The 14,696-nt window shown below is 43.1% G+C and overlaps 2 protein-coding genes across 3 annotated transcripts in view; one reads left to right on the top strand and one right to left on the bottom strand.

The window, feature by feature from the left end:
- Positions 1 to 304: 304 nt before the first annotated feature.
- On the bottom strand, positions 305 to 11,933 carry ipo5 (importin 5). Its single transcript, XM_087836340.1, has 26 exons — positions 11,761 to 11,933; positions 9,542 to 9,622; positions 7,505 to 7,697; positions 7,157 to 7,259; positions 6,972 to 7,068; positions 6,731 to 6,835; positions 6,084 to 6,206; positions 5,876 to 5,996; positions 5,698 to 5,785; positions 5,453 to 5,559; positions 5,194 to 5,318; positions 4,977 to 5,066; positions 4,726 to 4,899; positions 4,421 to 4,639; positions 4,225 to 4,308; positions 4,005 to 4,137; positions 3,549 to 3,670; positions 3,367 to 3,463; positions 2,938 to 3,110; positions 2,741 to 2,852; positions 2,563 to 2,618; positions 2,353 to 2,475; positions 2,048 to 2,267; positions 1,742 to 1,970; positions 1,523 to 1,664; positions 305 to 1,436 (listed from the first exon to the last, which is right to left on the bottom strand). Exons 1-26 carry the CDS (start codon positions 11,836 to 11,838, stop codon positions 1,350 to 1,352), a joined length of 3,282 nt encoding a protein of 1,093 aa, XP_087692466.1. The 5' UTR covers positions 11,839 to 11,933; the 3' UTR covers positions 305 to 1,349.
- A 2,152-nt stretch (positions 11,934 to 14,085) lies between these two features.
- The window catches only part of LOC102777144 (semaphorin-5B-like), a 49,124-nt gene continuing 48,513 nt past the window's right edge, over positions 14,086 to 14,696 (top strand). The window contains exon 1 of one of the 2 annotated variants that reach the window (XM_006807120.3): positions 14,086 to 14,194. The gene's annotated coding sequence lies outside the window, so the exon portion shown is untranslated. The remainder of the gene's footprint in view (positions 14,195 to 14,696) is intronic. The other variant, XM_006807121.2, reaches the window with a different exon arrangement.

The raw sequence follows: 14,696 nt of genomic DNA, 5'->3' as shown, positions 1-14,696 counted from the left end.
GGAGAAAATTTCTTTTTTAAAATTGATTTTATACAGAAACTACTTTCAGCTGTTCCACATGTTTGAACACTTTAAATCCTGGCTGTAAACACGACTTTGGGTTAGAATTGAACTGATAATTTCAGCTTACAGAACATGTTAATCAGGACACCACTGGCAGAACCAACATCTTATGTGTTGCGAAATTAAAGCCAGTTTAGACAAAGCTTCAAAATATGCGCGTGATGACATGTGATGACAGTTTCCCCTGGTTGTCCAAGATGCCGAATGACTGGAAGTTGCAAGCAGAAAATGAAAAGACCACTTTTTCAGAATTCTCAAATGTAGTTTTATTCTTGGTAGTTTCTGGATTTCCATCACATACCTGCAGGACTGCAAAGGGTCAGAACTGTAAAGTTAAGAGTAAAGTAGTACTTAAACAAATACATTTCATTCTACACTTCATATTTCACCAACGCGCCACAGGCTTTACGGCTGTGACCAACTTCTTAAAGAGCCCCGAGTCGTTATGCTGCTACCTAAAAAGGGCCATTAACCGTTCAAATGCTTCACTTCCTGTGAACAGCCGTCTGGAAGGCTATGGAGGAAAGCTGCTCAAGTCGATATCAACTCTCCCAGACAACGATGACGTAAATTTCCTAACGATGAATATGTTCTAGGGTTAGCCACTTAAACATGCCATTACTTTTGAAAGCTCTGAGCTGCAGTAGTCAGAGGACATTTCCCCCCAGGAAATGCTGGGGTGATGTAACGAGAAAAGAATAAAAATAAAAATACAAAAAAAATAAAATAATAAATTTCACAGGAGACAGGCAGTGATTGCCCAGTGTGCATTTCCACCTCGTTCAGTTGCTCAGTCCACTAGAATTGTCCTGTCCCCACGTCCCCCCCACTGTAGCTCCTCCTGAGCCCGACTGTCCAATGAGTTTGTGTAGGGCGACTTGGTGATTGAGTCTGGGCGCGACGAGACCGGTCACATGTCTGGGAATGGTTGGGAAAAAATAAACAACAACATCCGAGTAGAAGACGTGTAACGTGAAGAGACAAAACCTTTTACTCTTATCCCACTCCCGTCAATACAGGTAAAAAGTCTTTAAAGCAGATGGCCAGAGTCCTCCTTTGTCATTCATATCCAACCTGCTCCAAGTCAGTTGAATGTAGGTGGAGTAATGTAGTTGGTAGGGGGTTGTGGTGGGGGATGGGGTGAAGCCAGCATCCATATGCACTACAGATCAGAGCAGGAGGAAGAAGAGGGAGTGTTTGGAGGAGGTTCAGGAGTTCAACTTTTCTTAATGGGCTTGATTTTTAATTTTTAAAGAGAAGGGAGGTGACGGAGGCAGGGTTCAGGCTCAGGCAGTACTCAGGAGGTCCTGTATGGCTTTCTGCTGCGTCTCGTTGAGTGTCGATATGCACTGTGTCCACAATCCTGCTGAGGTCTGGAAGACATGACAAGAATGGGTAATCTGCAAAGCATTTAAACATCAAGTAGATTTGAGGGCTGTGTCAACATTTCTGGGCTTACCTGCACTTGACGGATCACGTTAGCGAGCCGCTTGCTGCACGCGTCTTCGCTCTTGATAGATTCATTTGAGACTCCGTCGGCTATGATGAAGAAAATTTTAGGAAGATTTGCGTTCTCTGGTCCGAGGACAATCGGGTTGTTGCTGTGGAGAAAGGATTGAGAGGTCAGGTGTGCAGGGGGTTCATAGACAGTCAGGAAAATGAAGTCTCGGTACCCTACCTCTCAATGAGGTCACAGAGGAAGTCAAAAGTGTGGACCGCCTCCTCTTTGTCCTCTTTGAGCGGTAGCCAGCTGAGCCAGTGGGGAAGGACCTCGTTAACGTTGACGCACTCTGGTCGGAACCTCATGAGCTTTCCCACAGCAGAGACGCAGTTCTCTGTAGCGTTGACGTTTTCCTTTGAGCGCGAGTCAGCTGCCTGGATGACTCTGACCAGCAGGGGGAGGGCCTCTGTGACGAAGAGCACATCATGTAGGTGTCGCCAAGCAACTGAACTGCCAGCAGGTAAAGTAAAGACCAGGTCATACCTGTGCAGAAGGGGCGGTAGCTCTCGCCTCCGAACTGAGCCATGACGCCGACGCCGTAGGCAGCTGCCTGCCGGACCTCGGGGCTCGTGTCGCAGAGTGACTGGATCATCGGCCGCAAGAAATATTCTGCGTATTTGAACGAGGAGGGGCTGCAGTGCTCCACCACATCGTCAAAGATGCACAGACCCCACTGTCTGTCAGCCCAGGGCCTGTTAGGACACTGAAGACAAGTGAGACAGTTTAGTAGTAGTCATTTCCCGTTTCCATGTACATATGATACTAAACAGTGCTCAGCAATCACTCACTATTAGCTGGACAATGAGCTGCAGCAGCTGCTCAAACCAAGGCAGCACCTTCTCTTTGTAACTGCTGAACACCGAGTGCAGGATGTCAGATACTTTGGTCAGAATGTACACATCGTTCTCATCCTGGGAGAAGACAAACACCATGAAGGCTTGGAGTGTCTTGCATCATCATCATTTTTGAAGGTTAACACACAAAGCAAAAATATTCACCTCATCTTGTAGCGTTTCCTCTACCTGCTCATCATAATCTTCATCCTGTCTCTTAGCTGGATAACACAATGAAGTACGTGTTAGGATTTTGTACCAGCATTTAAAATAATCATGCCCTCGTGGTATTTGTGACGTATCATTTGTCATGGGTAAAATATTTGTGTTTCTGAAGTCTCACCCTGCCTGAGCTCCTGGTTCTTAAAGTGCTCCTCCAGCTTTCCCTTCAGGATGCCGCCCAGCTCCTCGAAATGCTCGCTGTTCAGACAGCCGTCTCCCATCAGCTCTATGCACTTTAACAAACACACTTTTGTCAGTGCACAAATCAACATGGCTCACGGGGAGAGATAAAAAAACAAAAGCCCAAAATGTAGCTACCTTGGCAAACGAATGCATGATTTCTGACAGGACATCCGAGTCTGGCTCTGTGCCGATGGCCTTGATGAGGGCGTCGCACATGAAGTGCCACATCTGGGTGAGGTATTCTGGTCCTCGAACCCGGGCACACTCGAGCAGCAGGGGCATGGACTCAGCTGCTGCCACCCGCACACGTGAGACAGTTAAGGCCAACGTCACCTGTATTTTCACTTAATCTGAACAGTGGAACCATCAGAGACGTTCACGCTGAAGACTTTAATCTGATCGTGTTGCCTCCTCCTGAATGTTTGAATCCAGCTAAACTATTTTAAAGGTTGGACCCCCCCCCAATCATGCAGCACTGAGTGCTCTGGGAGAATAGGAAATTGCTATACAGGAATCAGACCATTCAATTATACTGCAGTTCAAAATGTCATAACAAGAGGATATCATCATGAAAGTAGAACTTGAGCAGAGGAACCATGAGTTTCACCACCTGCTCGGTGTACTCAACAAAACCTTCCTTCAGCTCTTTGGCATAACACACCTGAGAAAAAGAAAGAAGAGGAAGAGTGAGTGATGACCACATCCACAGCTTCTCAGGACAGTCTTGAGTCTCATTTTCTTCTCACCAGCATCTGACAGGCAGTGGCCTTCTCCTCCAGGCCAGCTGTCTTGATTCCAAAACTCTGCTGGTCTCCCAGGTTGACAAACTCCCAGCCATCATCCTCTGATATGTTCTCCATGTCCTGGGCTTTAAAAGAAGGAAAGTGAAAGAGTTTTAAGTGAATCCTTTACATTACACATACAAGAATCACATACAGAAGTCCCAGCAGGCAGCACATCACTGCAAAATTAAATATGAACACGTGACAGTGAGCAGATATTCTTCAGAGAGAATTGTGACTATTAATCTACTGATTCGTTGCAATGTGGGTAAAGGCTTTTATTCACCACTGGATTGATCAGGTTTAAAGCGTGCTTTGGTATCTGCTCATTTGAATGCCTGCAGACTTTCATTTCAGACTTATAGAACAAACTGGACACGCATCAGAAGTCAGTGCAGGCGGCAGCTGTCTGTTACTTACTGTCAAGCAGGGCCACCTCAGGCTTGATGGAGGCAGTCTTCATCAGGGGGCCCATCACCACCGGCAGATACTGCTGGAACTCCTTCCCCAGAATCTTGCACATTCTCGCCCAGGCTGAGATCATGTAGGAGATCTAAACCGAGAACAAACCATAGCAGCTGACTGAGCGTGACCACAACCTTGAACTAGATCGTTTTAAGTTTTGTTCAAGTCGTCCTACCTGAGGATCATCATCCTCCAGATCGTTGAAGTCAGTCTGGGTCTTGAGGAGCAGCTGCATGACAGCCGATGCATCTGGCATGAACTAGAAGGGCAGAGAGAAAGATGTGCGAATATGAGGGTTAAAGCTTAATTTAAAGGGAATAACCTTGAATTAGGATCTTGACACATGGTATGCTTTGATGGTCAAAGTATACCTTCTCCTTGCCGACAGCCAGGCCGATGAGACTGATGCACTCTATGGTCTTGCCGCGCAGCAGCCGGAGCTCCTTCTGCACGGCGTTTTCTACAATGTGTTTGAGCGAGGGCATGAACATGTCGTAATATGGCACAAACTTCTCCTCTGCGGTGTCGGCCACTGAGGCGATGGATGTCACCACCTGCTCCAGCACCAGCTTCGTGCCCTTCTGGATCAGCTGAAGGTTGAAGAAATGATTTGTATGAGACCGACCACACACACAGACTTTGTGAATGCACGGTCTCCTCGAACACTTTACTGTACCTCCTGCAGCTTGGCAACCATGATGACATGAAGGTGCTGCACCAAGTTGTCCAGATAAAGGATGAGCAGCGATTTAGGACAGTCCTCTGTAAAGTTTATGAGGGCGGCGGCGGCATGGGCCTGCACCCGAGGGTTACTCTGGTCCTCCATGGTCTGCAGCAGGGCTGAGATCACCTAAAACAAACAAACAGTCTTTGTAGCCATGAAGAAAATGAAAGTGCTGGCACAGCTGTTTAAGTCACTTAAGATACCTTATCATGGAATTTCTTTTGGAAGGTGGGGGCAAAGTCTGTGGCCATTTGTCCAATAGCATTGCAGGCGGCATACCGCACCCTTGGGTGCTAGGAAGGAAAAAGGAGCAAATGATTAAGAAATGGGAAATGATGCGACTAAACATTGACCAACTAACCATTAAGACGGTTAAGTAAACTGAGTGGCACTTTTATACGACGGCTGTCGTTTCCTTACAGGGTCGGAGCAGAACAGGAGGACAAAGCTAACGATCTCTTGGAGGATGGCCTCCATCTGCTGGTGGCAACCCTCACCGATGGCCGACAGCGCCATTAGCCCAGCATGGCGATACTTCCAGTCAGCTAGCAGGGAACACATAATTGACACAAATTTAAGCACTTTAGTATCCAAGCAGCTGTTCATTTTGCTGTATGAAAACAGATGGTAGCTTAATTAAAGTTAAATCAGTGCTGCAGTAATGTGCAGCTTTACTTACGATTCTGCAGCATCTGCATGATATGCTGTTTGATCATGGGAAGAATGATCTTCCCTCCCAGACCACAGGCGATTCGATCGAGCGCGCTCTCCCCAGCCACAGCGTTACTGGTGAAGCACAAGAAACATCCAGGAACTTATAGACATGCACACATGTACTGAACTTCAGAGTACTTTAAGAAGTAGGGGACGCAGATGCTGTACCGACACTCAAAGATGGAAATATATTAGTGCATCAGGACGTACCTGTCAAAGTCTTCATCTTCCAGCTCATCGGCCATCGCCCACTCATCATCATCCTCGAGATCCACCATCATAGCCAGCATCTGAGGCACTAATAAACATAACACAGACTTCTATCAAAACTACTCCACTCATCTTATTTGGGCACATCATTAAAGAGGCTGCTGAATCAAACTCTTACCACTCTGTGCTACAATGGCCGTGTGTTTTCTTAGCATGGCCGCCGCCGTCTCTGATAACGTGACGATGACTTCCAATGCCAGCTGCCGTTGCATATTTGTAAGGTTGGTATCAGCGCACAGCTGAGGAGACAGGACACTTGCACATGAAATGCCTCGAGTCTTGATCAGTGGTAAAGAGAAATTCACTATTTAGAGGTTGCAGCTTACCCTCAGACAGAGCTGCAGTGTTTCCTCCAAGTTGGGTCTCAAGTATTTGGGTGCCGTGTCTGCAATTTCCACCAGAGACTTGAGCACAGAGTCATCTCCCTGATAGCATGACTCATTCACTGCCTGATGGGTAAATCAAACAAACAGGTAGGTTTGTAATGCAAATATATTCAACAGGTGTGGCAAAGTTAATGCCACATTCTGAAGTCCTGACTTCCTCTTCCACAAACAAACAAAATATGCTACTGCAATAGAAGATCTGCTACAGGATCCAAGATGTCCAATATTTCATAATGATGCTGCATTATTATAACCTGCAGGAACAAAAGCTACCAAACACTTGCATGTGTCTTTGCTTTCACATGACTTCAATAACCTCTCAATGCAGAGACTGTCATCAGAATCAATGATATCAGTATGAAAACATTATGTCACTCCAAGTAAGCAGTAGAGCATTTACTTTGAAGTTCCAGCCTCCATTTGCAGATATCTGACATTAAACTTTAATTAATAGATCATAAATGACTGATGCTCTTAGTGCTCAGAAGCCATTACCGGTGCAAAAACATAAGTACTGACAGGTTCCATATCGTACAAAGTGATCCGGTCTGAAAATCACACAAACACACCAATGTGTTGTAGCTTACCTGCAGGATTCCCGGCAGGAGATCAGCAAAGTGTTTCAGCAGAGCTGTGTTGCTTTCATTGGACAGAACAAAAGATGCTGCAGCCCGAGCTGCCAGGGTACGAATCTGTGAGATTAATTTAAATAAATAAAAGCAGCTAAGAAAGGGAACTGAGAGGCGTGTGATATGAAAGAAAGATCCACACATAGTTAAATGACATCACGTTTCAGCTACCAGGCCACGCCCCATCCTAAAACCTTACCTGTGGGTTTGCCTGGTCCTGCATGCACTGAACAAGCATGCGCTTGATAACCTCCATATAATGCTGCTGCTGGTTGCCAAAGATTCCTGGAAAGTTCCTAGAAAGATATCATTGGAAGACATCCGTCAGCCATCAGTGCATTCGCCTGAGTAAGAGTTTGAATTCATCATGCAACAGGAGCTCACCAGAATATGTGCAAGGCAGCTTCTCGGAGGCCGACATTCTCAGCGTTGACAGAATCAAACAGAAATTTGAGCACCTCTGGCCACTGGTTATTCCCATCGTCATCTACATTAAACAAAAACACCAAACGTTCCTCAGTAATTTCCACTTTGAATGTTATTTGATCAACATCTGAGAATTTCATTAATGACCCATGAGAATGTTTGCCCATTATTCCTGCATAACATGGGAAATACTGAGTCATGGCTTATCCTCAGCGTTTAATCAACAGCCACCAGAACAGAGAGAGAGAGAGAAAAAAAATAAAATATAATAATAATAATAATAATAATAATAATAATAATACTCACCGATCAGGTTCCGGGACAGCTCGGCTGCAATGTCGCAGATCTTCTTGCGGATGGTTGGGGAGGTCTCTTGTTGGATGCCCGTCAGCAGCTCTGTCTTGATGACTGTCTGCATCTCCACGGTCAGGCCTGGGTAGATCTCCTCAAAAGAGGAAGACAGCAGCCGCCGCAGCAGCACTGCTGCCATCTGTTTAACCTGTGGGGGCAAAAAAAATTAAATACAATGCTGCTTTCAACATGACGTCATACTAGGGCTGGGTGATATGGCCCAAAATTCATATCGCGATATAATTTGAAGCACGTGCGGTAACGATATATATCACGATATATTCTTTTCTTCTGTATAACGTATTTTCCACACTATAAAGCACACTTAAAATCCTTTAATTTTCTCAAAAATCGAGAGTGTGCCTTATGTATGAATTCTGGTTGTGCTTACTGACCTCGAACCGATTTGGGCTGCAGAAATCTGTTAAAAAATGTTTTAGTACAACTTTGGTAAGCCGCACTGCTTGATGGATTGTCAGAGCATTACAGCTGCCGTAGTGAGGAGCTTCGTGGAGTAATCTGGGTCCAAAACTCTGTTCCCTTCAGCTCCCAAACTCAAACGAATACTGAGAGTTAAAAACGATCTAAATTCTTTCATCTTCAATTAAATCATCAGCGTTGCTGCTTTACCAGGTGTAACAATTCAGTTTAACATCCATGAAAACAGAATTTATTACATTTAACGGAGTTAGAAGTTAACAGGAAGTTAGCTCGCTAGTTTACACCTAAACATGTTGTGCTACGTGATTGGTAGCGACACAGCTATGTTAGCATAACATTAGCACAGTGAAGCTGGAGGATGAACGCCAACCTTTTTCCACTCATTAAAAGTTAACGTGAGGGATTCTGGTGGTCAGGGACAAATGCAATCGCATAGCAGGATGCTATACACGGGCCTTTTTCAGTTTAGTTGGGCAGTTGGCTTACTGGACCAGCTAGTTTGATAGTTTATGCTCTCTCATTAACAAGTGTTGTGAAACAAATCGTTTCCTTCTGCAAAAACATGTTACCCATTTGGTAAACCAAAACCTTTAGAGTGAGTGGTCATTAAGGGGAATAAAAAATAAAACCAGACCGAGTGTCTTAGAATGGCAGAGTCACTCTCCCTGGGCCAAGCACCTCTCTGCCTGCTCCCATTTCAAGCCTCTAAAAATATCAGCCTTGAGGTAAAGTAAAGCAGAGGAAGCATGAGGGCCCAAGCAGCTGGTGGATTCAGAGTAAACATGACTGCCTGAATGCCAGAACTGTGACTCACAACAAGCCGTAGTCAGGCAGCGTCGAGGCCTCACATGTGATAGCCGGACTACATACTTGAAATGCCAGCAATGTTGCACCTTTTAGAGATAAAAGGTATTGCAGGCTTCAGTGTCACGCATTGCATCACTCTTTCCCATGTGTACTGCTGTCTGAATGGGTAACAATTACTACACTCAGTATAATGCAAAGTATCCCTTTGACAAGATTATGAGGAGCTTATTTAAAAAAAAAAAAAAAAAATAACACTGCTAGAATATTTGGATTTAATATTTCACCATCCTTTTATTAGATTCTGACAGAGAGGCTGGAGCGCATCCCTGATTACTTTGGATGATGTTTTGCCAAGTTATTGTGTGTATTAAAACCCACTCAGTACATTATTCATATATGGCAAAAATGCACGTCATCCATTTATTTAGCATGTAATGTCTCATATGAACTGTGACACAGCACCTGAAAAACCCACGGAGATGTGAACGAGTGAAAAACAAATTTCACACACAACATTTGTTGACAACTTAAGATTTTAAAGGTAAAAGAATTACGTCAACTTTGTCTGACCTTTGGCCTAAATTGTCTCTTTTGGGTGTGTCAAGACTTCATTGAGCACAATACAGCAGATCATAAATGTCTCAGATGGGCTCTTAAGTGGCCAAGTTTTTGCAGTCCCCCTGCTTCAGGCTGAAAAAATTCACCATGTCATGCCACAGATATGTTCACAATCCGTGTACAAACCTCCTCTGCAGCAGACGCATCTCTGACAGCTTGTAGCAAGAATGTGATCTTATTCTGGCCTGGAATATTGTCGTAGGTCTCCTGAAAAGAAAATGAAAGCACCGCGGTTAGGATCAGACAGGCCGTGCACAACATGAATTTCTACTGCTAATACAGCATCATGTTCCCTTTACTGCAGTTACAAAGAACCCCCCCAAAAAAACAAAACAAAACAAACAAACCAAAACACTCAAGCTTAAACAGATGCTGTGGTCAAAATAATAAGGACTGTCCAGTGAGGTCATATCAGGGATTTCCTGAAATATAAAGGCAGGACTGAATATTCACTTTTCCCATTTTTACTGAGGGTTAAGCTACAGAAGCATGAATATATTTTCCTTATAAAAATAGTAAAAAAAAAAAAAAACCAACAAAAAAACAGAAAAATACATAGACATCTGTCAGGTAAGGTAACACACTCTGCCTCAACTCACATTGTGTTTCTTTGCATAATCATACCCCAAATGTCCAGTTCTGAGTCAGGAAAAACCCTGTACATCACTGATATTTGCTATAAAGATAATCAGTATTTTAATGAGCAGTAAAAGTGTGACTTTTGTGCAAGTGTACTGAATATGTATATAAACTGAACAAGAGCCCTAATGGGCTCATACACAAGAGCCACCCATTTATTTTACCACTTATGCTGGTTTACCCAAGTTAAATGAGACTCCACAGGGATACAGTGAAACCTCTGGTGTGCGCTCTGGTAAAAGTCACTATGTGCATGTAGTTTCAGCATCCCCATCATGTGGAAGGATCGAGTACAAACTCTTAACACAACTGCACAGGAGAGCCACCTTCAATGATTCCCGAGCTGACAAAACGAGACAGGGAGGAGCACAGATGTGCCAACGGCTGGGCTGAAATCAAATCCCAAACAATTAGAATCAGAATGACCAAGCGCTCAGGTTGAGCAACCCTTGAATTACCTGCAAATCAATCTGCAAAGTCCACTCCTCTTATAACCTGACTTGAACTACTGCACTAATCCATTTGTCCACCTAAAGCCTAAATGAATTTGGTTGCCACACAAATTCAAATGCACTTCATGGCTTCTCACAATACCACCACTTGGATGAAGCAGTGATGGGATTAACTACAAAAAAAAATGGTGACTAACTGTATCTTTCAACTGTTAAAATGTGAGTTTAGGTCCCATACAGGTGGATCAATTCCTATTATGTGAGTAAAACAGAACGGGAGGAGTTCCTATAAAGGATGAATTCCAATGAGCTTAGCATCCCGGCAGACAGTCTGAGTTCATCAAAGAAAAACGCTGACTGGTAGATAGAGGTGGTGTGTGATAAGATTCAACCACCTCATCCAAAAGTCGGGGTGCCGGAGAGGGAGGGGGACGCTGGTAACAATGCTCTGCGGCGACAAGAGGCTAATAATGGTGGTTGTGAGGGGGGAGAGTGAATAGGCGAGCTAGACACAGCCTAAACAAATCCTCTGAGAGAAACTAATCCGGGGAGACGAGCCTAGCTACTGACGTGTCTGAAACTGAGATGATCAGCTTCACGAAGGGAAACACGGCAGCTAGTTTTAAACTGTCTGGTTAAGACTTGACTTTTAGTTAACACGACCGGAGGCCATTGCATAAGTACTCGCCCCTTTGAATGAACTACCTCACCATCTACAGCCTATCCCTTTGATGGTTTGTTTATCACCGCAGCAGTAACTCAGCATATGTGCCACGTTCAGTCTCAATATTCCGCTTTAATATTTTAGCAAGCCAATGTGCTGAGCCCTAGCGTGCTAGCTAACAAACCTAGCAGCACTGTGGGTAGCTCATTAGCTTGCTGCTACTTCCTGTACTCTACAGGCGCCACTGTCAGCTGGAGGTTTGGAGGCTGGTTCCGACAAACGGGTCCGTTTACTATTTACCGAACAGCCCGAGCTTTGCCGAGACACGTACGGCTACATGGTGTCACGACAGCGCTGGTATCTGTGACATCGAAATTATGTCCACGTATAACTACGCAACATGGTGGTAGTTAGCGTTAGCTGACTAGTACTCGGCTTCACAGCGCACGTGGGCTACCGAGCTTGACGTGAGAGCCTGCGCGCGGCCAGGCTGGACAGCTAAGTGGTTAGCTTCTGCTAACTTGGCCACACGACTTCCAGCATTCACCGAACTTGTCAGCCACTAAAAACTGTTTTTTTCCTCTTCTTACCTCTGCCTGTTTCCTGACGTTGTTGTCAGGGCTCATCAAGTTACCCAGCAAGAGGTAGAACTGCTGCTGTTCCGCCATTGCAGTGAGATCCAAAAAGAGCAGCCGGGTGGAGGAGCGGCGAAATGAACCCGGCAGACCCTGCCTCGGTCACACAATGCTGCTAGCGTCTTATTGGCTAGCTTTATCGACCTTACTCAGGGGTCATTGGATCGAAGACCTTAGGCATGCGCTCGCCATTGGCTGGCACGCACTCTCTGTGTCTATTGGTTGAAATCGACACAGGGAGCGTGAATGCGTTGTTTCTATTAGCTACCGGTGAATTACTAAAGCGCGGGAGTTTATTACGTCATGGCTAAGAAAATAGAAACAATCAGAGCAACAGTTCATCAACACGTTATCACAGCTAAAAAAGCAAACAGGTTTACTCAGGTGGATATACTAAAAACTGCGATTAGATAGGACTGAACAATGAATATATTCTCCTTTATTTTCTAAATAACAAGATTGAAGTAGAGCTTTGAGTGAAGACTTTAGAAATGGCATGATTTGGTAATTTTACAAGAGAAATTCAACTTAATGCTTCCTCAGTCACTGCATATTGTTAGACTTAACCATATGAAGCCAAATGCATCATAGTTCATACAGGAGTTTTTGAGACCTGTGGATAATCCGTATGATTTTTTTCTTCTTCACGAAAACCTAAATAAATTGCACAACAATGCCAGATGCAGATTATAACTCATAAATGCAAAGTAATATTTAATTCATTTTTTTTTAGTCAGAAGGTTCAAGTAACAGTCCAGTTTTTAAAAAAATACCATACATAAATAAATAAATAATTTCCTGGCAATAATTTTATGGTTCAGGCTTTATTTATTACGTTGTAATTTCAGGAAAAAAGTGCTATAATATGATGATGATGATTAGTATTATATGCAGATCATAAAGAATGAGAAGAAGAAGAGGCAGAAAAACAATACACTTGTTGCCCTATTAGATTTGTGGCTGATTTGTCGTTGTTTAGTTTTTTGTTCTGTCATGTTTCCCAACATTCATTCATTCATTCATTCATTTAGTTATGTCATATGCTCACATGCTTTTTTTTTTATGTTGAACATCTACCATTACAAGTCCAAAAGCATTCACATCTTGCAAGTAGAAATAGGTAAGAAAGAAATAATTCTAGATTTAAAGCCAAACTATGGTTGAAAATTGCATTTTTATATTTATAGTGTATACAGAAGAAACACCTGAATACAGATTGCAAGGTAAATTGTCTCATTTGTTTTTATCTTACATTAACTGTATTATATGTTGAACTCGTTCTATTTCTGACTGAGTTTTTATGTGTTTATGTTTTCAAATCAAATCAAATCACTTTTATTGTCACATCACATGTGCAGGTACACTGGTACAGCACATGTGAGTAAAATTCTTGTGTACAAGCTTCACAAGCAACAGAGGCGTGCAAAATACAATACAATAACGTAAGAACAAACAAAATATATGAATGGGTAAATCTGAGGATTATAACAATAAATATATGTACAAATATAAAGTATCTGCACATTACTGAATATGTATAGTAAATATGTATATCTACGTGTGTGCATACATATATATATATAATTAAATAAAAATAAAATATACAGAGGTCGTAATTGATTATTTTAATTGAAAAACGTGTTTGAGGCTTTTGGAAATATTCATATCTTATCTGAAATGCAAATTGTAGTCCTTTACAGTCATTGTTTACATAGAGTACATGATTAGGTTTATGTTTTGCAGTGGGATTGCGTAATGTTCTCCCACTAGGTGGCAGCCAAGCTTTGCTCAGTGTTTTCTTGATTGTATTTTTCTTTTTCTCAATGAGCTCGTCCATGTGCCAGTAATAAGTGGCACATGCCTTCTATCAAGAAAGAGAAGGCAACCCTTGGACAATCCATAGCCAAGACTAATTTTAGCACAACCTTTCTGACTAAGTGGATCCACTTTTTTTTTGTAAAGTTTGTAAAGTTTCTTTAAAAATCGAGGTTTGTCTTACTGGAGAAAATGTTCTGCAATACAGTGTCACAGACTCACATTGGCTATCGGCTCTGGGAAGTCATAATGACTCAATACGGGCCTGAGACTGACTTTTATTAAAAAAAAAAAAAAAAAAAGCAACATAACTTCTTCTTGTTTTCTTTCTCTTTTTGTTTTCCGTCATCCATAAAGACGCCTGTCAAATCACACTTATTGCGGTATTAAACGTTGAAACCACTCAGTTTATCACACAGCGCCCCTAGTGGTCTGAGCCTGCCTCGCCCTGCCATCACAGGGCTGCAGCAGAGTGCACAGCTGTGGACGGCGGGTCTGCAGCGCGTCCTGCATCTGTCTCTGAGCCCGCATAACTTCCCTCACCGTGAATCCTGTGATGACCCAAAGGTGAGAGGTAAGCTCGAGCTTCCATTAACATTTTTTTCTTTTTTTGTTCCATTTTTAAACTTTATTTCATAGACGAGCTCGTGGAATTCACCAGCCCGTCTGTCGTTAATGCGTTGAACGAATTAGCGCCGAACTCCATTTACAAATGTAAAATTTGTATTGGCGGGCTGCCTGGAAAGCATATTTCAGTTTAAAACCGTGAAATATCCTTTAGTTGGAGTTCCCCCTCAAATTCGGCTCTAATATTTTCTTATTTAAATCACATGTTGGAAGCATTAAGTACTAAAGCTTTGAAGTTGACAGTTTGATGAAATTATTTGTTCTGTAAGTCAGAACTTCTTAACACTGCATCACGTGCTGTGAATGCATTTTAATATCTTTAGAAAGATTAGGACGCCAGTAAAATTAGACAGTGTCGTCGGTGCAGGATTTATTTTTAACCGGTTAACCAAACTTTAGAAGTAGACTACATTCCTGGTGGACTGATGTGCAACAGTAAAGCTTCAGTG

The sequence above is a fragment of the Neolamprologus brichardi genome, chromosome 23, assembly GCF_056152115.1.
Source record: "Neolamprologus brichardi isolate AB-2024 chromosome 23, ASM5615211v1, whole genome shotgun sequence".
NCBI lineage: Eukaryota > Metazoa > Chordata > Actinopteri > Cichliformes > Cichlidae > Neolamprologus > Neolamprologus brichardi.
Note: the sequence above shows the minus strand (reverse complement) of the source record. Positions and strands in the feature narration are given on the sequence as shown.